Source organism: Tamandua tetradactyla, chromosome 17, assembly GCF_023851605.1.
Source record: "Tamandua tetradactyla isolate mTamTet1 chromosome 17, mTamTet1.pri, whole genome shotgun sequence".
NCBI lineage: Eukaryota > Metazoa > Chordata > Mammalia > Pilosa > Myrmecophagidae > Tamandua > Tamandua tetradactyla.
The window spans coordinates 77770775-77795406 of NC_135343.1; the positions used below are offsets into that span (position 1 = coordinate 77770775).

Consider the following 24632-nt stretch of genomic DNA (forward strand, 5'->3'; position numbering starts at 1 on the left):
CCACATCTGAGCAACAAAAGAGGTTTCCTGGAAGTAACTTTTAGCCCTCATTATGGGTAGGCTTAGCTTCCCGCTATAGAAATAAGTTTCATAAGGGCAAGCCTCAAAATCTAGGGCTTGGCCTGCTTTCTTGGGAGCTCCTGGTAGTGGAGAGGGTATCTGGGGTTTCCCAGATGGGAAAGTATAATAGCTCAAAATTTTTCCCCTTTGTACTTAAGGGACTCTACTGATACTTTTTTTTTTTTAAATTAAATATCCACACATGTACAGTCTAACCGTATTATACAATGAGTGGCTCACAGTATCATCATATATAGTTTTGTATTCTTCACCATGATCATTTTAAGAACATTTGCATCCTTACGGAAAAAGAAATAAAAAGAGAAAAGAAAACCCCATGCATCCCATAAACCCTTAGCTCTCTCTGTCACTGATCACTAGGATTGCAGTCTAACCAGTTAGTTTTTACCCCTTATCCCCCTTTGCTGGTTTGAAGCTGTTATGTACCCCAGAAGAGCCATATTCTTTAATCCTTATTCATTATTGCTGGGTGGGTTCTTTTTTTTTTTTTGTATGCTATATGGATGGGGTTACATTTCATCATATTTTGTGTGACTGTTCCCTTATTGCAGTACCATTTGTTGAATTTTTGTTTGTTTGTTTCTTCATTTCTTTGTTTGGGAGGTGCATGGGCTGGGAATTGAACCCGGGTCTCCCGCATAGCAGGCAAGAATTCTACCACTGAACTACCTTTGCATCCCCTGGGTGGTATCTTTTTTATTGTTCCTATGAAGATATGAGCCACCCAGTTGTGGGTGAAAACTTTTAATTAGATGGTTTCCATGGAGATTGTCTCTAGCCATTAAGGGTGGGAATTGATTACTGGTGCCCATCTTCATGGCCCCTCTTAAGGGAACCATTTTGGAAAAAGCTTTTGAATGAGCAGAGCCCACATAGCCAGAGACCTGGAAATGTGTATTAAAACAAAAAGCAAAAAACACCACTGGGGAAGCTGTTGAAGAAGCCTGGAGAGAAAGCTACCAGACGTTACCATATGTCTCTTCGGCTGAAAGAGAAACCCTGAATGTCATCGGCCTTCTTGCGCCAAGGTTTCTTTGCCTGCATGCCTTAGTTTGGACATTTTTTTAGCTTTGGCTTAATTTGGACATTTTCACGGCCCTATAACTATAAACTTGCAACTTAATAAATTCCCCTTTTAAAAACCCTTTCTGTTTCTGGTATATTACATTCCTGCAGCTTATAAACTAAAACAGCACCCCTATTGTTATTTATTTTTCTTGTCCTTATATTTTTTACTCATCTGTCCATACCCTGGATAAAAGGAGTGTCAGCCACAAGGTTTTCACAATTACGGTCACGTTGTAAAAGCTGTGTAGTTATGCAGTCATCTTTTAGAATTAAGTCTGCTAGAATACAGTTCAGCAGTTTCAGGTATTTCCATCAAGTTATTCTATTACACTAAAAACTAAAAAAGAATATCTATCTAATATATAAGAATAACTTCCAGAATAACCTCTAGACTTTGAAATGTCTCAGCCAGTGAAACTTTATTTTTCTCTTTTCTCGCTTCCCTCTTTTGGTGAAGAAGTCTTTCTCAATCCCATGATATCGGGTCCTGACTCAACTCCAGCAGTCATGCATGTGTAGCAGGGGAGGCAGTGAGTTCACCTTCCCAGTTGGCTTAGAGAGAGAGAGGCCACATCTGAGCAACAAAAGAGGTTCTCTGGGGGCGGGGGGGTGATTTTTTGGTTTTTTTTGTAAGGTACAGCTTAATTTTATCTGTAAGCCTTTTAGAGCTGGCAAGTCAGTACCCCTCCTAGTATACTTTAAGATAGTTACCAGTCCAGCTAATATGTACACAGTTGCCCCTTTGGCTTATGCTGTGGTTTCTCCAAAGGTTGGAAGATGGGTCACCATTGGCTTTTACTCTGGGGGTGATTCTTGGGCATAATCATAAGGAGGCTTAACTTCTCCGTTCCAGGAAAAGTTTCATAGTGTTGATCTGCAAAATCGAGGGCTTACCCTATTAAATTGATTATCTTCAGTGCTTGTGAGATTATCAGATTTTCCCCAGGTAGGCAGGAAGGTTTATTATTTCCCATTTTATCCCCAGTCCCTCAAGGTGATGGTACAAGTACTTTTTATTCTCTGCCCAGATTGCTTTGGGTTGTATGGGGTGTCACACTGACCTGTACAAACTAAGAAGATCTAAACCCTTATTCAAAATTCCATGTTATTATGACGTTCAAGTAAACTGACCATACATGTTAAACTAGATAGTGTGTTACAAAATATATAAATTTTGCACCAAATAAATATCTCTTCCTTTGCTCTCACACAAAAGTTGAAGTTTTAAAATACAGATCATATCATCCTTTACCCTGTATTCTGATTCACCTTGGTCTTATCCAGATAAGTCATTCACATGTCTAGTTAAGTGTGATCCCTTTTTCAGCTTTAACAATTCCTATATGGGGTAATGCTGACTGACTTTTATAGCTTCCGAGTTCTATCTCTGAGTCTTCAGGTGTTACACAAATACCCAAAGTTCCAGGGAATGATCAGGTTATATTCAAATAGCCCAGCATCTCAGAATTTAGAAATAACAGACCTCTTGAATAGATGTGACTCCTGTAAGAGCTCACAATCTAGGAACTGTTACAGTAGGCCTTAACCTGATAACCTATGTTCTCAATTTCAATTCTCCGAGTTTGTATGTTACAGTTAGTCCATATGAGTGGAGTGTTATATTATTTGCCTTTTTGTTTCTGACATTTCATTCAAAATGCTGTCCTCAGTGTTCATTCATCTAGTTGCATACCTCATAACTTTTTTCCTTTTTGCAGCCACTAAATAGTTCATTGTACATATGTACCATAGTTCCCTCTTCCATTTCTCAGTTGATGAGAAATGATTAAAAGTACAAATGTAAGAATGTTTTCACATGAGGGAGAACTAATGAATGTCAACATTGCAAGGTGTTGAAAACAGTACAGTATACTTGCTACCTAGAGCCTTTGCAAATTGCAAACACTGCTGCCTTAAACACAGTGTGGAAATGTACATTTGTGTCCCTACTCTTAATTACTCCAAGTGTATACCTAGCAATGAGGTTGCAGGATCATTGGCAACCTCATTCCTAGCCTCCTGTTGAGCCACCACACTGCCCTCCAGGTAGGCTATACCACTCTGCTTCCCTACCAACAGTGAACAGATATAGCTCTCCAAAGTTTTCTCCAGCACTTATATCTCTCTGTTCATTTTTAAACAATTTTATTCACACATCATTCAGTCCATACTAAAAAAAAAAAAAAACTTTCTGATATAATCACATAGCCATGCCTTCACTGCCATAATCCGTATGGGGACATTTCTTTATCTTCCACAAATATCCCATAACCTCCTCCTCACTCTCTCCTACTCATTGACGTTTAGTTTTTTGGGGGGTGGGGTGGGGGGATGTCTTGCCATTTATTTAGATTTTCTTTAATTCCTTTCAGCAGTTTTTATAGTTTACAATATACATGTCTTTTACATTCTTTTTTTAAAATTTATTTATTAATTAAAAAAATTTAACAAACGAAATACATTAACATAGATAATCAGTAATTCACAATATCATCACTTAGTTGCATATTCATCATTTCTTAGAATATTTGCATCCATTCAGAAAAAGAAATAAAAAGACAATAGAGGGCGTCGGTTCCTCAGCCAAATGGCGCGCTCAGATGGTGCTGTCCCTCTGTGGATGGGCTTTGTAGCGTGTGTGTGTTCGTGCGCGCGCTCGCTTGTGTCAGGTGTGGGTGGGTGGGTGTGCGTGTGTGTGATCCGGCCTGCAGGAGGCGAGTCTCTCCTGGCTTTCCTTACCAACCAGTTGACGGAGTCCCCAGAGGGTCGTTGTCGCAGCAGCCCGGTCCACTGGCCCTTCTGTCTCCCGGCCGGGTCAGTGCGCCCCAGAGTCCGTGCTGCGCTCAGTGTCGGGGCCAAGGGACCGCCCAAGTGACATGTACACAGTTTCTCCTAGCATGACTGCCATCTGATCAGTCTCATCAGTCTCAGTCTCATGGCTGAGTTCACCGCCCACAACCCACAGAGCTGCCATGGCCTCTGCTTCTCCTCTCACCCCTATCATTTCACAGCTCCAGGATAAAAATGAGAGCGTTACAATCTGGCGGTTTCTGGTTTCCATTTCTGGCAACTGCTGCTGGTAAAAGGAAAGATGGGGCTCAAGAATTTGAGAACAATAGTTTGCAGCCATGAATGAACCACAGTGCTTCTACAATGAGTCTATCGCCTTCTTTTATAACCAGAGTGGGAAGTATCTTGCTACAGAGTGGAATACAGTCAGCAAGCTGGTGATGGGACTTGGGATCACCGTGTGCATCTTCATCATGCTGGCCAACCTATTGGTCATGGTAGACGTCTATGTCAACCGCCACTTCCACTTTCCTATTTATTACCTAATGGCTAATCTGGCTGCTGCAGACTTCTTTGCTGGGTTGGCTTACTTCTACCTAATGTTCAACACAGGACCCAATACTCGGAGACTGATAGTCAGCACGTGGCTCCTTCGTCAGGGCCTCATTGATCCCAGCCTGACGGCATCAGTGGCCAACCTACTGGCTATCGCAATCGAGAGGCACATTACAGTTTTCCACATGCAGCTGCACACACGGATGAGCAACCGGCAGGTGGTCATGGTCATTGTTGTCATTTGGACCATGGCCATTGTCATGGGTGCTATACCCAGTGTGGGCTGGAACTGTATCTGTGATATCGAACATTGTTCCAACATGGCACCCCTCTACAGCGACTCTTACTTAGTCTTCTGGACCATTTTCAACTTCGTGACCTTTGTGGTCATGGTGGTTCTGTATGCTCATATCTTTGGCTATGTTTGCCAAAGGACTCTGAGAATGTCTAGGCACAGTTCTGGACCTCGGCGGAATCGGGATACCATGATGAGTCTTCTGAAGACTGTGGTCATTGTGCTTGGTGCCTTTATCATCTGCTGGGCTCCTGGAATGGTCTTGTTGCTTCTGGACTTGTGCTGTCCCCAGTGTGACGTTCTGGCCTATGAGAAATTTTTCCTTCTCCTCACTAAATTCAGCTCTAGCATGAACCCCATCATCTACTCCTACCATGACAAGGAGATGAGTGCCACCTTCAGACAGATCTTGTGTTGCCAGCGCAGTGAGAACCCCAGCGGCCCCATGGAAGACTCAGACCGCTCAGCATCCTCCCTCAACCACACCATCTTGGCTGGAGTTCACAGCAGTGATCACTCAGTGGTTTAGAAGAGGAGCCAAAGGTGCAGAGCCAGCCATGACCCGCTGAGAGATGAACAGCCTCCCCCTACCAAATTGCAAGGGCAAGGTGTGGGATGTAAGAGAGAAGAGAAGAATTAACTCATGTACTCAAACACTAACCGACGGCAGTATTTGTCCCTGGACCCCGCAGGGCTCGATGCATTCTGCACATTAGCTTATGTGACAAGCCTCATCCTAATTCCTGTTCTTTTTGAAAGTAGAAGATGGAGTCCTTGGAGTGGAACTCACGAACAAACTCTGCAAGTGTCCAGTTAGCTCACACTAATTAGACTTTAAAAGATTTTGCGTGGTTTGGTGCCGGTTAGGAGAAATTCTGACTAATTGAACCCACAACTTCATTTACATACAGACTTCCCTTTTTTTTATTTTAAAGGATACATTTCATGTAATAAACGTGTTTGTTTATGCCTATCAGCATGTTTGTGATGGATGAGACAAAAGCCTTTTTTTTTTTAACTACCATAACTCCATTTTTTTTCCTTGTGTAGGAAAACTGTAAATTAGAATTATTCTCCTTAAAAGCATGCATGTGATGTATGTATGCATTATACCCTACTTTAAAAGATAATACTAATTGTAAAATCTTTTAGAAAATGGAAGGACCTACAGGTCAAAGCCAGAATTTGTTTAGGTTACGAAACAAACAATGCCCTAATCTCAATAAAAGGTTTTTATTAAAGTGTTGTATCAAGTATAAAAAAAAAAGACAATAGAAAAAGAAATAAAACAAAATCAGAAAAAAAAAGACAGTTTTGGTGTATTGCCTTTGTTGCATTCAGTGGGAGCATATTACAGTGTTACTGTTAACCATAGACCCTGTTTGCATTGATTATATTTTTTCCTGTATATTGTACTGTTTTCAGCACCTTGCAATGTTAACATTCATTAGTTCTCCCTCATGTGAAAACATTCTTACATTTGTACTTTTAATCATCATTGTTCACACTGTAGGCATCGCTAAGTTATACCATCCTAGTCTTTATCCTGTGTCTTTTCTTCTGGTCTCATCCCTCCTTCAACCATGCTTACCCTGTGCTTCATTCAGCATGCTTATATTATTGTGCTACCATTAGATGGTATTGTGCTATCCATTTCTGGGTCTTTACAGTCAGTTCTTTTGAACATTCTCTACTCCTTTAGCACCAAATGCCAAATCTTTACTCTCTCTGGTTTTCTGGTGTGTTCTTAAGTTTAACCCTCTAAAGTTCACTCATAAATGTTAATTTGTATTCCTGAGACCATACAGTGTTTGTGTTTGTTTCTGGGTAATTTCACTCAGCGTTATGTCAGAGTACATCCATGTTGTTACAAGTGCCATTTATTCTGTCTTACAGCTGCGTAATATTCCATTGTATGTATATACCACAGCTTATTTAGCCACTCGTCCATTGATGGGCATTTGAGCTGTTTCCATCTCAATACACCACTTTCATCAATGTGTTGTCAGAGAAACAGATTCTGAATCATACAATAAATGTATTAGACTTAAAGGATACTTACAGTGCATTATGCTCCTCACCAGCAGGATACACATTTTTCTCAAGTGTTCCTGCTTCATTTCAAGGATAGACCATATGTTGGGTTACAAAGCAAGTCTCCATAAATTTACAAAGATTGAAATAATACAAAAGCATTCAGATAGTAATGTAATGAAATTAGAAGTCAGTAGCAGGCAGGAGCCAGAAAATTCACCGTCGTAAGGAGGCTAAATAATACACTTTAAAAAATATATATTTTTGAGAAATACCCACATACATACAGTCCAACCATATTATACAATCAGTGGCTCATAATATCATCACAGATATTAAAAATATCATAATTTTTAGAACATTTGTGCCACTCCAGAAAAATAAATATAAAGAAGAAAAAAGAACGTATACATCCCATAACCCTTACCCCTCCCTCTCATCAACCCACAGTATTTCAGTCTACCCACATTTTACCCTTTCTCTCCCTCCATTACTTATTTTTTATCCTTATATATTTTTTTACACATGTGTCTATACCCTGGGTAAAACGAGCATCAGACCCAATGCTCATACAATCACACAGTTTTCTTCAAGAATCAAGGCTACTGGAACACATTTCACTAGCTTTAGGTGCTTCTTTTTAGCCATTCCAATACACCATAAACTAAAAAGGGACACTATATAATACATAAGAATAACTTCCAGGATAACTTCTGACTCTGGAATTTCTCAGCCACTGAAACTTTATTTTGTCTAATTTTTCTCATTCTGGTGATGCCAGGTCCTGGCTCATCCCCGGTCAGGTCCCATGTTGCCAGGGAGATTTACACTGCTGGATATCTTGTCTCTTATACAGGGGAGGGCAGTGAATTCACCTGTAGAGTTGGCTTAGAGAGAGAGCTACATCTGAGCAACAAAAAAGTTTCCCTAGGGGTGACTCTTAGGCATAATTACCAGTCTTAGACATAATTACCAGTAGGTTTAGCTTCTCCTTTGCAGGAATAAGCTTCATAGGGGTGAACCCTAAGAACGAGGCTCAGCCTATTGAATTGTTTGCCCCCATTGCTTGTGAGAATATCAGGGATTCCCCACATGGGAAAGTTGAATATTTCCTCCTTTCTTCCTAGTCCCCTAAGGGGACTTTACTAATACTTTTTTTATTCTCTGCCCAAATTACTCTTGGATATATCAGGGCATCACACGAACCAATACAAACCCACAAGATCTCATGCCCTATTTAAGATTCCATATAATTGTGGTGTTCAGGTAAACTGATCATCCAAGTTAAATTAGATAATGTGCTACCCAAAATAAAATTTTGTACCACATAAACATCTCTCCCTTTGGTCTTGCACAGAGAGGAACAACACACTGTTAAGCAACCAGTGGGTCAAGTAGGAAATTAACATAGCATGCATATTTAGTTTTCCCCCTATACAACTCTATTATTGTCTTTTTGTCCAATATCAAACCTTTGGGATACTCCATGCAAAAACTTATTTATAATTGTAGAGTTAATTAGTGGGATACCTGGCACTATATGTATTTCTTTTCAATAACATAAACCTTCAATATGCCAACGTTAGTTATAACCACCCAATGTAATTATTACTTCTATCCGGTCCCTTGCATTTAGGTTTAACCTCATTAGGTAGTCTTTCCTTTGTCTCTAGCTTTTGTGTACCTCTAGGTCGGTTATATTGTACAGTGTAACATCTGAGATTATGTTTACCAGAGTCAATAGCGAAATCATACAGTATCTGTCCTTTTGTGTCTAACTTATTACCATCAGGAATTTGTTCTCAATGTCATCCCCATTGTCATGTAATTCGGGTTCTTATTTCATCTTACTGCTACATAATATTCCATCGCAAGTATATACCACATTTTATTTATTTACTTGTCTGTTGGTGGGCATTTGATTGTTTCCATCTCTTGGCAATTGTAGCAGTACTGCTATGAACATTGAGTTGCAAATAGCTGTTCGTGTCACTGCCCTCTGGGTATATACTGAGTATTGGTATTGGTGGGTCATACGGCAACTGAATAGTTTTCTGAGGAATCACCAAACTGTCTACCACAGTGGCTGCACCATTATACATTCCCACCAGCAGTGCATAAGTGTCCCAATTTCTCCACATCCTCTTCAGCATTTGTAGTTTCCTGTTTAATAGCAGCCATTCTTACAGATGTGAACTCATATCTCATTGATTTGCATTTCTCGTGTAGCTAATAAAATGAGCATCTCTTCATATGCTTTTTTGCCATCTTATTTGTGCTTCGGAAAGGTGTCTGTTCATATCCTGTGCCAGTTTCATAATTGGGTTGTCTGTTCTTTTGTTGTTGAACTAAATAATTTCTTTGCGTAAATGGGATATCAAGCCTTTATCCAGTATGTGGTTTCCAAATATTTTCTCCCATTGAGTTGTGTGCCTCTTCATGTTTTTGACAAAGTGCTTGGAGGCACAGAAGCTCTTGATCTTAAGGGGTCCCCATTTATCTGGTTTTTGTTTCATTGCTTGTGCTTTAGGTTTGTAAAGTTTAAGAAGTTACTTCCTATTATTAGATCTTGAAGATGTTTCCCTGAATTTTCTTCTATAAATTTTATGATACTGGCTCTTACAGTTAGGTCTTGAATCCAGTTTGGATTAATTTTTCTATTGGACATAAGGTAGGAGTCCTCTTTCATTCTTTTGGCTATTGATATCCAGTCCTCCTGTTCCCATTTATTTAAAAGACTATTCAGTCCCAGTTTGATGGTGTTTTTTTGGATCTTATCAAAGATCAGTTGTCCATAGATTTGGTCATCCATTTCTGCACTTTTGATTCTACTCCGTTGGTCAGTGCTTCTTTCTTTGTGCCAGAAGCATGCTGTTTTAACCGCAGTGACTTTATAGTAAGCTTTAAAGTTAGGAAGTGTTATTCCTCCTACTTTGCTTTTCTTTTTTAGAATATTTTTTATCTGTTTAGAGTATCTTTCCTTTCCATATACATTTGGTAGCTGGGTTTTCAGTCTTCAAAGTATGTTGTTGGGATTTTTCTTTTCTTTTCTTTTCTTTTTTAACATGGGCAGGCACTGGGAAATGAACCTGGGTGTCCAGCATGGCAGGTGAGAATTCTGCCACTCAGCCGCCGTTGCACAGTCTAGTTGTTGGGATTTTGATAGGTGTTGCATTGAATCTGTAGATCATTTTCAGTGGGATTGGCATTTTACAAGATTCAGCCGTCCTGTCTGTGAGTATGGAATGTCTTTCCATCTATTTAGGTCAATTTAAAATTTTTTTTTAGCAATGTGTTGTAGTTATTTCTGTACAAGTTCTTGACATCCCTAGTTAGGTTTATTCCTACTTACCTGATTCTTTTGGTATTATTTTGAGTGTAATTTTTTCCTTAGTTGTTTTCTCAGATAGGTCATTACATGTGTATAGAAACGTTACTGATTTTTGCACATTAATCTTGTATCTTGCTACTTCGTTTATTAGCTCATGGTGCTTTTTTGTAGATTTCTCAGGATTTTCTAAGTATAAGATCATGTTATCTGGGGTGCAGAGATGGTTCAGTGGTAGAATGATCGCCTTTCATGCAGAAGACCCAGGTTCGATTCCTGGGCCATACCCCTCCCGCTCCCCCCCCCCCCCCCGAAAAAAGCTCATGCTTTCTGCAAGTAATGAAAGTTTTAATTCTTTTCCTAAGTGGTGCCTAGAAAATGATGTCACAGTAAGAAACCAGCAAAAGTTCAATTTCTGTGGTGGAGGTAAGGGAAAATAGGGATGTTACAGTGGGATGTGAGATAGGTAAAAGTAGGTTTAATCAGATTTGAAAGGTTCTAAAACATATTGCCTAAACATAAATACAAATACATATATATACATTCCCATATATAACTGGTAAAGCGGCATTTTCTCATTATACTTCTTGCTTCAAGCATTTTGTTTTTAATTAGAGCAATTCATTATAATTTTCAAGAGTAGTATATAAGTTGAAATAAAATAATATTTTGTAAACTTTAAATTCTAAAATATGACCAGGCATCCTGCTTTCAGAATAACTTTCAGGATAACCTCTTGACTGTTTGAAATCTCTCAGCCACTGAAACTTTATTTTGTCCCATTTCTCTCTTCCCCTTTTTGGTCAAGAAGGCTTCCTCACCTCAATGATGCTGGGACCTGGCTCATCATGGGAGTTGTGTCAGGGAGATTTACTCTCCTGGGAATCATGTCCCACATAGTTGGGGGAGGGCAGTGAGTTCACCTGATGAGTTAGGTTAGAGAGGCCACATCTGAAGAACAAAAGAGGTTCTCTGACTGGTGACTCTTTGGCATAATTATCAGTAGGCTTAGTTTTTCCTTTGCAGGAGTAAGGTTCATAGGGGTGTGCCCCAAGATTGAGGGCTCACCATATTGAATTGGTTCTCCCCACTGCTTGCAAGTATACCAGGGATTCTCTGGATGGGGAAGTTTAATATTTCTTCCTTTCTCCCCAGCCCTCCAAGGGGATTTTGCAAATACTTTTTTATTCATTGCCCAAATTACTCTGGGATACATCGGGGCATCACACTAACCTGAACAAACCAATATGTTCTCACACATTCTTCAAGATTCCATGTACTTATGGTGTTCAATTAAACTGACCTTACAAGTTATATTAGGAAATGTACTACCCAAAATATATAATTCTTTTTTTTGCTAATTATTTTATAACTACAACAAACTTGTACAGAGAATTCCTTGTACAAAACAATACAATAAAGGTTCAGAGATAAAGTGGTTCCCTTAGCAAGGCTGAAGATTTCAGTCTCTGGTGTTTGGAGTTTATACTACTGTCCTTGCTTTTTTTTAAATATTTTTATTGTAAATAGCAAACACACAAACATTCTTTTTTTTTTTTTATTAATTGATGGAAAAAAAGAAATTAACCCAACATTTAGAAATCATACCATTCTACATATACAATCAGTAATTCTTAACATCATCACATAGATGCATGATCATCGTTTCTTAGTACATTTACATCAGTTTAGAAGAACTAGCAACACAACGGAAAAAGATATAGAATGTTAATATAGAGAAAAAAATAAAAGTAATCATAATAGTAAAAAAACAAAACAAAACAAAAACCTATAGCTCAGATGCAGCTTCATTCAGTGCTTTAACATGATTACTTTACAATTAGGTATTATTGTGCTGTCCATTTTTGAGTTTTTGTATCTAGTCCTGTTGCACAGTCTGTATCCCTTCAGCTCTAATTACCCATTATCTTACCCTGTTTCTAACTCCTGCTGGACTCTGTTACCAATGACATATTCCAAGTTTATTCTCGAATGTCGGTTCACATCAGTGGGACCATACAGTATTTGTCTTTTAGTTTTTGGCTAGACTCACTCAGCATAATGTTCTCTAGGTCCATCCATGTTATTACATGCTTCTTAAGTTTATCCTGTCTTAAAGCTGCATAATATTCCATCGTATGTATATACCACAGTTTGTTTAGCCACTCGTCTGTTGATGGACATTTTGGCTGTTTCCATCTCTTTGCAATTGTAAATAATGCTGCTATAAACATTGGTGTGCAAATGTCCGTTTGTGTCTTTGCCCTTAAGTCCTTTGAGTAGATACCCAGCAATGGTATTGCTGGGTCGTATGGCAATGCTATATTCAGCTTTTTGAGGAACCGCCAAACTGTCTTCCACAGTGGTTGCACCATTTGACGTTCCCACCAACAGTGGACAAGTGTGCCTCTTTCTCCGCATCCTCTCCAGCACTTGTCATTTTCTGTTTTGTTGATAATGGCCATTCTGGTGGGTGTGAGATGATATCTCATTGTGGTTTTGATTTGCATTTCTCTAATGGCCAGGGACATTGAGCATCTCTTCATGTGCCTTTTGGCCATTTGTATTTCCTCTTCTGATAAGTGTCTGTTCAAGTCTTTTTCCCATTTTGTAATTGGGTTGGCTGTCTTTTTGTTGTTGAGTTGAATAATCTCTTTATAAATTCTGGATACTAGACCTTTATCTGATATATCATTTCCAAATATTGTCTCCCATTGTGTAGGCTGTCTTTCTACTTTCTTGATGAAGTTCTTTGATGCACAAAAGTGTTTAATTTTGAGGAGTTCCCATTTATTTATTTCCTTCTTCAGTGCTCTTGCTTTAGATTTAAGGTCCATAAAACTGCCTCCAATTGTAAGTTTCATAAGATATCTCCCTACATTTTCCTCTAACTGTTTTATGGTTTTAGACCTAATGTTTAGATCTTTGATCCATTTTGAGTTAACTTTTGTATAAGGTGTGAGATATGGGTCTTCTTTCATTCTTTTGCATATGGATATCCAGTTCTCTAGGCACCATTTATTGAAGAGACTGTTCTGTCCCAGTTGAGTTGGCTTGACTGCCTTATCAAAGATCAAATGTCCATAGATGAGAGGGTCTAAATCTGAGAACTCTATTTGATTCCATTGGTCGATATATCTATCTTTATGCCAATACCATGCTGTTTTGACCACTGTGGCTTCATAATATGCTTTAAATTTAGGCAGCGCGAGACCTCCAGCTTGGTTTTTTTCCCTCAAGATGTTTTTAGCAATTCGGGGCACCCTGCCTTTCCAGATAAATTTGCTTATTGGTTTTTCTATTTCTGAAAAATAAGTTGTTGGGATTTTGATTGGTATTGCATTGAATCTGTAAATCAATTTAGGTAGGATTGACATCTTAACTATATTTAGTCTTCCAATCCATGAACACGGTATGCCCTTCCATCTATTTAGGTCTTCTGTGATTTCTTTTAACAGTTTTTGTAGTTTTCTTTATATATGTTTTTTGTCTCTTTAGATAAATTTATTCCTAGGTATTTCATTCTTTTAGTTGCAGTTGTAAATGGGATTCGTTTCTTGATTTCCCCCTCAGCTTGTTCACTGCTAGTGTATAGAAACGCTACAGATATTTGAATCTTGATCTTGTAACCTGCTACTTTGCTGTACTCATTTATTAGCTCTATTAGTTTTGTTGTGGATTTTTCTGGGTTTTCGACGTATGGTATCATATCGTCTGCACACAGTAATAGTTTTACTTATTCCTTTCCAATTTTGATGCCTTGTATTTCTTTTTCTTGTCTAATTGCTCTGGCTAGAACCTCCAACACAATGTTGAATAATAGTAGTGATTGTGGACATCCTTGTCTTGTTCCCGATCTTAGGGGGAAAGTTTTCAAGTTTTCCCCATTGAGGATGATATTAGCTGTGGGTTTTTCATATATTCCCTCTATAATTTTAAGGAAGTTCCCTTGTATTCCTATCTTTTGAAGTGTTTTCAACAGGAAAGGATGTTGAATCTTGTCAAATGCCTTCTCTGCATCAATTGAGATGATCATGTGATTTTTCTGCTTTGATTTGTTGATATGGTGTATTACACTAATTGATTTTCTTATGTTGAACCATCCTTGCATACCTGGGATGAATCCTACTTGGTCATGATGTATAATTCTTTTAATGTGTTGTTGGATACGATTTGCTAGAATTTTATTGAGGAGTTTTGCATCTATATTCATTAAAGAGATTGGTCTGTAGTTTTCTTTTTTTGTAATATCTTTGCCTGGTTTTGGTATGAGGGTGATGTTGGCTTCATAGAATGAATTAGGTAGTTTCCCCTCCACTTTGATTTTTTTGAAGAGTTTGAGGAGAGTTGGTACTAATTCTTTCTGGAATGTTTGGTAGAATTCACATGTGAAGCCATCTGGTCCTGGACTTTTCTTTTTAGGAAGCTTTTGAATGACTAATTCAATTTCTTTACTTGTGATTGGTTTGTTGAGGTCATCTATGTCTTCTTGAGTCAAAGTTGGTTGTTCATGTCTTTCCAGAAATCCATCCATTTCATCTAAATTGTTGTATTTATTAGCGTAAAGTTGTTCATAGTATCCTGTTATTACCTCCTTTATTTCTGTGAGGTCAGTAGTTATGTCTCCTCTTCCATTTCTGATCTTATTTATTTGCATCCTCTCTCTTCTTCTTTTTGTCAGTCTTGCTAAGGGCCAATCAATCTTATTGATTTTCTCATAGAACCAACTTCTGACCTTATTGATTTTCTCTGTTGTTTTCATGTTTTCAATTTCATTTATTTCTGCTCTAATCTTTGTTATTTCTTTCCTTTTGCTTGCTTTGGGATTAGTTTGCTGTTCTTTCTCCAGTTGTTCCAAGTGGATAGTTAATTCCTGCATTTTTGCCTTTTCTTCTTTTCTGATATAGGCATTTAGGGCAATAAATTTCCCTCTTAGCACTGCCTTTGCTGCGTACCATAAATTTTGATATGTTGTGTTTTCATTTTCATTCGCCTCGAGGTATTTACTAATTTCTCTTGCAATTTCTTCTTTGACCCACTCGATGTTTAAGAGTGTGTTGTTGAGCCTCCACGTATTTGTGAATTTTCTGGCACTCCGCCTATTATTGATTTCCAACTTCATTCCTTTATGATCCGAGACAGTGTTGTGTATGATTTCAATCTTTTTAAATTTGTTAAGACTTGCTTTGTGACCCAGCATATGGTCTATCTTTGAGAATGATCCATGAGCACTTGAGAAAAAGGTGTATCCTGCTGTTGTGGGGTGTAATGTCCTATAAATGTCTATTAAGTCTAGCTCATTTATTGTAATATTCAAGTTCTCTGTTTCTTTATTGATCCTCTGTCTGGATGTTCTGTCCAATGATGAGAGTGGCGAATTGAAGTCTCCAACTATTATGGTATATGAGTCTATTTCCCTTTTCAGTGTTTGCAGTGTAATCCTGACGTATTTTGGGGCATTCTGGTTCGGTGCATAAATATTTATGATTGTTATGTCTTCTTGTTTAATTGTTCCTTTTATTAGTAGATAGTGTCCTTCTTTGTCTCTTTTAACTGTTTTACATTTGAAGTCTAATTTGTTGGATATTAGTATAGCCACTCCTGCTCTTTTCTGGTTGTTATTTGCATGAAATATCTTTTCCCAACCTTTCACTTTCAACCTATGTTTATCTTTGGGTCTAAGATGTGTTTCCTGTAGACAGCATATAGAAGGGTCCTGTTTTTTTCATCCATTCTGCCAATCTATGTCTTTTGATTGGGGAATTCAGTCCATTAACATTTAGTGTTATTACTGTTTGGATAATATTTTCCTCTACCATTTTTCCTTTTCTATTTTATATATTATATGTGATTTTCCTTCTTTCTTCACTCTTCTCCATACCTCTCTCTTCTGTCTTTTTGTATCTGACTCTAGTGCTCCCTTTAGTATTTCTTGCAGAGCTGGTCTTTTCGTCACAAATTCTCTCAGTGACTTTTTGTCTGAGAATGTTTTAATTTCTCCCTCCTATTTGAAGGACTATTTTGCTGGATAAGAGTCTTGGTTGGCAGTTTTTCTCTTTTAGTAACTTAAATATATCATCCCACTGTCTTCTAGCTTTCGTGGTTTCTGCTGAGAAATCTACACATAGTCTTATTGGGTTTCCCTTGTATGTGATGGATTGTTTTTCTCTTGCTGCTTTCAAGATCCTCTCTTTCTCTTTGACCTCTGACATTCTAACTAGTAAGTGTCTTGGAGAACGCCAATTTGGGTCTAATCTCTTTGGGGTGCGCTGCACTTCTTGGATCTGTAATTTTAGGTCTTTCATAAGAATTGGGGAATTTTCAGTGATAATTTCTTCCATTAGTTTTTCTCCTCCTTTTCCCTTCTCTTCTCCTTCTGGGACACCCACAACACGTATATTTGTGCGGTTCATATTGTCCTTGAGTTCCCTGATACCCTGTTCAAATTTTTCCATTCTTTTCCCGATATTTTCTGTTTCTTTTTGGAATTCAGATGTTCCATCCTCCAAATCACTAATTCTATCTTCTGTCTCTTTGAATCTATCATTGTAGGTATCCATTGTTTTTTCTATCTTTTCTGCTTTATCCTTCACTTCCATAAGTTCTGTGATTTGTTTTTTCAGTTTTTCTATTTCTTCTTTATGTTCAGCCCATGTCTTCTTCATGTCCTTCCTCAATTTATCGATTTCGTTTTTGAAGAGGTTTTCCATTTCTGTTCGTATATTCAGCATTAGTTGTCTCAGCTCCTGTATCTCATTTGAACTATTGGTTTGTTCCTTTGACTGGGCCATATTTTCAATCTTCTGAGCGTCGTCTGTTATCTTCTGCTGTCGCCTGGGCATTTAGTCAGATTTCCCTGGGTGTTGGACCCAACAGGTTGGAAGATTTTTCTGTGAAATCTCTGGGTTCTGTTTTTCTTATCCTGCCCAGTAGGTGGTGCTCGTGGCACACATTTGTTTCACGTGTTTGGAAGGGATCCCCCCGGTCACCGTTCCGTGGCCTGGGGATTTCCGATCCAATTCTCTCAGTTGGTCCGGGGGTCCGCGCGTGGTGGGGGCTCCAGCCGCCGCGGCTTGAGGGGACCCTGTGGCTCCTTTATTAATGCCCCTATTGGTGTTTGGTTGGATCCAGTCCCTGCCACTGTCGGAAATTCCCTCATCTCCCTGGAGGGGTGCCGGTCGCCAGCCGCCGCGACCCGGGGAACTCCACCAGACCAGAAAGCCGCCTGTGGGGGAGAGGTACCGGCCGCCGGCCGCCGCGGCCTGGGGAACTCGCCACCGGACCAGGAAGCCGCCCGCGGGGGAGGGGCGCCGGTTGCCGGCCCCCGCGGCTTGGGTAGCCCTCTGATCCGAGACTCATAGCCGGTCCAGGAAGCTGCCCGCAAAAGAGGGGCGCCAGCCGCGGCGGCTTGGGAATCTTGCCTCTCCGAGACTCTCAGCCGGCCCGGGAAGGAGGGAGGGAGGAGCTCCAGCCACCAGCTGCCGCGGCTCGGGAAAGCGCGCGCCGCTCGGGGATCTCACCGCAGCAGAGTCTCGCAGTCAGTCTAGCCAGTCCAGACTGGGGTACGCTGTGTGTCCATTCCCTGCCGTGGCCCCGGGAGCTGTTCTGCACTGTTTCTGTTCACCTGGTAGTTGCCCTGGAGGAGGAACTAAGACGTACGTACCTTACTAAGATGCCATTTTGGCCCCGCCCACACAAATATTCTTGACATGCAAACATTCTCGATGTGGTTGCAATCAGTGGCTCACAATATCATCACATAGTTGTGTATATTCATCACCATGAATATTTTTTTGAACATTTGCTTCTCTCCAGCAAAAGAAATAAAAAAGAAAAAACTCTTATATGCCATACCCCTTACTCCTCTTTCTCATTGACCACTAGTATTTCAATCTACTCAATTTATTTTAACCTTTGTTCCCCCTATTATTTGTTTGTTTCTTATTCATTTTTTTTACTCATCTGTCCATACTGTAGGTAAAAGGAGTACCAGACACAAGGTTTTCACAATCACACAGTCACATTGCAAAAGTTATATCATTATGCAACCATCTTCTAGAAACATGGCTACCTCAACACAGCTCTACAGATTCAAGTACTTCCCTCTAGTCCTAATACACCATAAACTAAAAAGGCGATATCTATATAATGTGTAAGAATAACCTCTAGGATAACCTCTCGACTGTGTTTGAAATCTCTTAGCCACTGACACTTTATTTTCTCTCATTTCTCTCTTCCCCCTTTTGTTCGAGAAAGTTTTCTCAATCCCTTTATTCTGAGTCCCAGCTCATTCTAGGATTTCTGTCCCATGTTGCCAGAGAGGTTTACACCTCTGGGAGTCATGTCCCATGTAGAAGTGGGGAGGGCAACAAGTTTGCTTGCCTTGTCGGCAGAGAGAAAGAGACCACATCTGAGCGATGAAAGAGGTTCTCCAGGGGTGACTCTTAGGCCTAATTTTTTTTTGCCAGCATTATCCATATGCTTTTTTTTACTGAATGATTTGAACTTTGCTTACATAAGCATGTGCTCTAAGTGGTTTTGGTTTTTTTTTTGTTATAGGTTGTTTGATTATTTATTTATTAAACATAACCACATACAAACACAAACATTCTTACCATGTGATCATTCCATTCTTTTTTGCATGGGCAGGCACCAGGAATCGAACCCGGGTCTCCAGCATGGCAGGCAAGGACTCTGCCTGCTGAGCCACCATGGCCCACAATGGATCATTCCATTCTTGATATATAATCAGTAACTCACAATATCTTCAAATAGTTGTATATTCATCATCATGATCATGTCTTAGAACATTTACATCAATTCAGAAAAAGAAATAAAAAGACAGCCGAAAAAAATTCGTACATATCATACCCCTTACCCCTCCCTTTCATTGATCACTAGCATTTCGATCTACTAAATTTATTTTAGCATTTGTTCCCCTTATTATTTATTTATTTTTAATCCGTATGTTTTACTCGTCTCTCAATAAGGTACATGAAAGAAGCGTCAGACACAACGATTTCACAATCACACAGTCACATTGCGAAAGCTGTATCATTATACAATCATCTTCAAGAAACGTGGCTACTGGAACACAGCTCTACATTTTCAGGCCGTTCCCTCCAGCCTCTCCATTATATCTTGACTAGCAAGGTGATATCTACTTAATGCGTAAGAGTAACCTCCAGGATAACCTCTCGACTCTGTTTGGGATCTCTCAGCCATTGACACTTTATTTTGTCTCATTTTGCTCTTTCCCCTTTTGGTGGAGAAGGTTTTCTCAATCCCTTGATACTGAGTTCCAGCTCATTGTAGTATTTCTGTCCCATGTTGCCAGGAAGGTCCACACCCCTGGGAGTCATGTCCCACGTAGAGAGGGGTGAGGACAGTGAGTTTGCTTGTTGTGTTGACTGAGAGAGAGGCCACATCTGAACAACAAAAGAGGTTCACCTGGGGGTATACTGTCCTTGTTTTTGAATGAATCACTGGCTGGGTAGCACAGACAATGCTTTAACCAGACTTTAACAGAAGAATGGCCACTTGGCACACTTAGAAGTAGGTAAAGCGCTTGGTTTCGTGTGTCACAAAATTACCAAATTCCTCCCCACAATGGAGTGGCAGGTGGGGTAGTACTTCTTGTGAAACTCCTTCTTGATATGAGCTATGTTTTATTTTTTCTGGTGCCTGAGCAGCACACTCCACCAAATCCTGTTGCATCCTTTCTGACGTGTCTGCGTTTTTTATCACAGCTTTTTGGTCTCACATGGTTACTGAGGAGCAGGATTGGCTGACTGGGTGTCCTGGGCGAGGTGCTAAATGGCTCAGGCCTGGTGAGAGCTCCTTTCACAATGGAAGCCATGGTGTATCTCCTCAAAATACAAATTTTACACCAAATAAATTATCTCCCTTGGTCTCACACAAAATTTGAAGTTTTAAAATATGCACGATATCATCTAGATCAAATATTCTGTCTTCTCACTCACTTATTCTTTCTTCTGCTTCTTTGAATCTGCTATTGTATGTCTCTAGTGTATTTTTAATTTGGTCTGCTGGATGTTTCATCTGTGTGAGATCTGCCATTTTCTGTTTAATCTTTGAAAGTCTTCTTTATGCTTTGTAGTGTCTTCCTGATAGAAATATCCCTGTGTAGTTGGTCCATTTTTTGTGTCCCCTCCAGTGTTTTGATTTTGTTGTTTTTTTGTGTGTGTCCGTTTCTGCTTGAATCTTCATATGTTTTGTGATTTTCTGTTGTGTTCAGGGCATTTTATTATCTTAAAGTTATTTTGCAAGTCTGTTTCCTTCACTCATCAAAAGTTTTGTATTTACCTTGTTTTGCATTGAGAGTTCCCTTTTCCAATTGGTTTGTCAATGATTCTCTGCCCAACCAAGGCCCAGATCTCTCTCAGGGGGTACGGTTCTATTTGAGGGTCTATTAAAATCTAGGCATGGGTAGTTTAATGGCAGAATGTGTACCCGCCGTGTGGGAGACCTGCGCTCACTTCTAAACCTTTGCAACACCCTCCCTCCCCCACTCCACGCAAAAAACTTAAAACAAAACAAAAAAACAGACCTCAATTGTATTAGGACCCAAAGTCAGAATGAGATACTTCAGAAATATTGGAAATGAACTCAAATTGGTGGCCACAGAAGGGAGAGAATATAAAAAGTAAAGAATCAGTAAAATCACAAGTAAATATATTTATTTTAAAGGAAACCTTGGCAGATAGGGAGCTTGCCAGATTATACCCCTCCTTCCTGTCCGTTTCCTGACTGCAGCGGTAGGAAGATGGCATGTACAAAGGGAGACCTCAGGAGCAGCCAATCTGTAGCACCTGGTGCCCCGTGGATCCACCACTTAGTGCACCTGATGTGATGGTCACTCATGGTGCCTGGCCAGGCATGCCTCTCGTCTCCCCACTGGTGCTGCCAGCTGCGTGGTGGAATGGGATGTTTCCCCACCCACCAGCTGGGACAGGGTGGGGCAGAGGGACAGTCAGTTCCCTAGGATCCACACTTCCCATTCTGTTGCCTTGTAACCCCAGGGTGTACATGGCCTGTCAGACCCACCCTGCTCTCCACATCCAGATACTCCTGCCTCTCTCCTCCCCAAGAAACACTGAGGACCCACTTTGCCCACTCACCTCCCCCATCTCCCCAGCACTGTAGTCCTGGTTATTCTCTCCCCGTTCCCAATCTTGTCCCACAGAGTAGGGGTGAATTATCCACCCCACTCTGCCATCTTCCCGGAAGTCTTCCAGTAATATTATTTATAGCATTTCACCCCCACCCCCAGTCCAGAATACAGTGCAGGAATATTTACTTTATTTGTTGCTGTGTAAATGTTTCTTTTTTTGATTGTTTATTTGCTCAAAACAGTGGCAAATATTTATTCGGGGAAGGGCTTTGCAAAGATGGTTTAATGTTGACTAAACAGTGCCAGCTGAGGTTGTTCAAATGGGTAAATGTTTTTTTAAAATAGACTATCGTTCTTAAAATCTTGTGTTAAATTTTTGTTCTTTTAACAGCTAAACCAGGTGGACAGGTGAAATGTCAGTATATTTCTGCTGTGGATAAAGTTGTATTTGTGGATGATTATGCAGTAGGGTGTAGGAAGGACCTTAATGGAATCTTGTTGTTAGACACTGCTCTTCAAACTCCAGTTTCAAAGCAGGATGATGTGGTTCAGCTTGAACTACCTGTTACAGAGGTAAGTTGGATTAAATGTCAGTGTACTCTTATTTTCTGTTTAATGTAGTCTCAAAGTTATTAGCTGTTAAATGAAATTAGTTTATGCCTTGAGGATATTAGATATATACCTCTATAAAAACAAAGAATTGACTTATTGATCACAACTGTGTTTAAATACTTATATTTTGCATAATTAATTGGTGCTTGCTGACTTGGTTTAAACACTCTTAAATAGCTATAACAGAAATTACAAAATTAAATGGCTTAAACAAGGTATATTTTATGTTTCCATTAACTTGTCCATGGCTAAATACACCTTTACTATTCTCAACACTTAGCTTCTATTTTATAATCCAGGGTATGTTCCAGCCCTCATTGTTTTGTAACCATAGGGAAGCGAGAGCTCACTGGCATCACACATTTATGTCCATAGACACACACACACTCTCTGTTTCTCTTGCTCTTTTTGTGTTCTTGTTCTCTCTTTCACAAACTTTTTCACACATGAACTTTTCACATTCACTTCATTAGCTCAACTTTAGTTAAATGGCCATACCATGCTGGGATGGAGATTGGGAAAAGAGGTGACTCTGTTTTAACCTCATACATATGAATAGATTTTTTTTTTTATTGTTTTTATTGAGATATCTTCACGCACCATACAGTTCATCCAAAGTATACAATCAGTGGCTTACAGTTTCACCACATGCTTGTATATTCATCACCATGATCATTTTTAGAATGTTTGCATCACCCCAGAAAGAGAAAAAGAAAGAAATGTAATCCCATCCATCCCAAACCCCTTACCCCTTCCTCTCACTGACCACTAGTATTGCAATCTACCCAATTTTTCCCCTTTATTCTCCCTATTATTTATTTATTTATTTGTTCTTATTTTTTTACTCATTTGTCCTCACCCTGGATAAAGAGAGTGTCATAGAGAAATAAATATTAGTAGAAATTAGTTATTTTTGCTGTATTTCGTACGTCTTTGTCTTAAGAATTACAGTTAAACAGTTCAGCTATTTTTTTTCTGTATTGTCAAATTTTTGTTAATTGGGAAATCTATTCCAGTATCTAATCCTGTTAGGTTTGTGTTGATGACAAAATTTCAATTTGTTCTTCATGCCAAGTTGTTGATTATTAATTGTTTTACATTTGTGAATTGTTATGGTTAGTTGATAAAATCAGTTAAGTCCATTGTCCAAATTTAGAACATAGTATTGAATTGTAAATTTTATGTGCAGTATCTTTTAAGTGTTTTTATTTTCAATTTTCTCTTTTGATACACATTTTGCTATTTAGATATCAATATGAACATCCATTTAGATTTCACATTTAGTTTGGTATCACAGTTGATTATGGGTTAATAATTTAAGTTCCTGAAACAGTAGCCATATTTTGTCATAAGAGAATATCTCCATCTGGGGATGTGTCTGAAATCTTTGGACAGCGAATTAATTAGTTTTACTTGTATTGAACATTATTTCCTTGCATAATTTAAGGGGTGTAGATCAGCTGGTATCTTAATAAAGGATAAATTCTACAGTGAAAGAAGGTATGAAGTTACGTTCAGGTTTTTAAAAGAACTATAGAATTACATTAATGTGTGTAAAGATTTATGTGAAAAATCATCAGCATCAGTATTTTCCCTACTTCGCTAACTGAATGGTAGGATTCAGCTGGCTGATATACCCACTGTGATTTTCTGTGTTTTCACTTAAATAAGCACACCTCTGTTTTGCACATACTATTATTTGTAGATCTTCCACCATCGTGGACATCATTTACTGTACCACATTAGTTTATCCTTGTTTTCCCTAAAGTGTAGAGATCTAGGTTTGGTTTGATCAGTGTAGATGCATTCTTCCCCTATATTGAACGTATATTTTTATTAAGATGGTATATAATGCATAGAGCCTTTTCATATCATTTGACCTATTGAATGTCCCACCCTATTTCCTTGCATGGTTTGAATTTTTCGAACTCATTTGAAGAACATTCATTTACTGCTTTAAAACATTATCTTTTTCAGTTTTTGCTCATGGTTTCATCCTGTCTAAGCTTTTTAAAATTTAGATTTGGTTTGCAATAGTTACCATGTATCGGAACTTTGCTGTCTGTTGTTACACTAAATGTGTTATTTTATCTCGTAATTTTATAGCAACCCTTCAAATAATTCTTTTGATTTATTATGTTTGTTTTTTAAAAAGAGGCGAAAGTAGTGTAGTGATTCTGGTATAATGCCCATCAGAATCATTACAAATTAAAATATGTAAATGGCAGATCTAAGACATTTTTTCTTTTGATGTGTTTAATTTTGTGACTTTTTTTTTTAGGCACAGCAGCTTTTATCAGCATGTTTAGAAAAGGTAGATATTTCTAGTACAGAAGGTTATGATTTGTTCATCACACAGCTCAAAGATGGTTTGAAAAATACATCTCACGAGACTGCAGCCAACCACAAAGTTGCTAAGGTAAGAAGTTAAAAATAAATTACCTTTTTGTGGCACTATGATAGAAACAGCACCTCCATCCCTTTGCCTTTCTGTTGTTTTTTTCATTGAAATGTTCTAATTCTAGTTTTTTTTCTTTTAGAAGACAAAATGTTGTCCTTACAAAACATCTCAAGAGTTGAAACTGTATTTGCTGAAGTTAAACATTAGTTTGTGAAACTGTTTTGCTTATTGGGTTCCTAAGGCTTCAGTGAGTCTTCCTTAGTGTTTAATGGCCCTGAATTGGTCAAGAGGCTAATGAAGGAGGCTTCCTTGTTAGGTTATGAGCTTGGGTGAG

The 24632-nt window shown here is 38.9% G+C and overlaps 2 protein-coding genes across 13 annotated transcripts in view; both read left to right on the top strand.

Annotated features, from left to right (window-relative positions):
• BIRC6 (baculoviral IAP repeat containing 6) overlaps positions 1-24632 on the top strand; it is a 311805-nt gene that overhangs the window by 45655 nt on the left and 241518 nt on the right. For all 12 annotated transcript variants that reach the window (XR_013164578.1, XM_077135017.1, XM_077135019.1 and 9 more), the window contains exons 2-3: positions 21677-21858; positions 24179-24316. Coding sequence is in view for 11 of the 12 variants with exons in the window: in XM_077135017.1 (XP_076991132.1) it covers positions 21677-21858; positions 24179-24316 (320 nt within the window). In the remaining variant the exon portion in view is untranslated. The remainder of the gene's footprint in view (positions 1-21676; positions 21859-24178; positions 24317-24632) is intronic.
• On the top strand, positions 4122-5318 carry LOC143661427 (lysophosphatidic acid receptor 1-like). The gene is made up of 2 exons (XM_077135016.1): positions 4122-4181; positions 4269-5318. Exons 1-2 carry the CDS (start codon positions 4122-4124, stop codon positions 5316-5318), a joined length of 1110 nt encoding a protein of 369 aa, XP_076991131.1.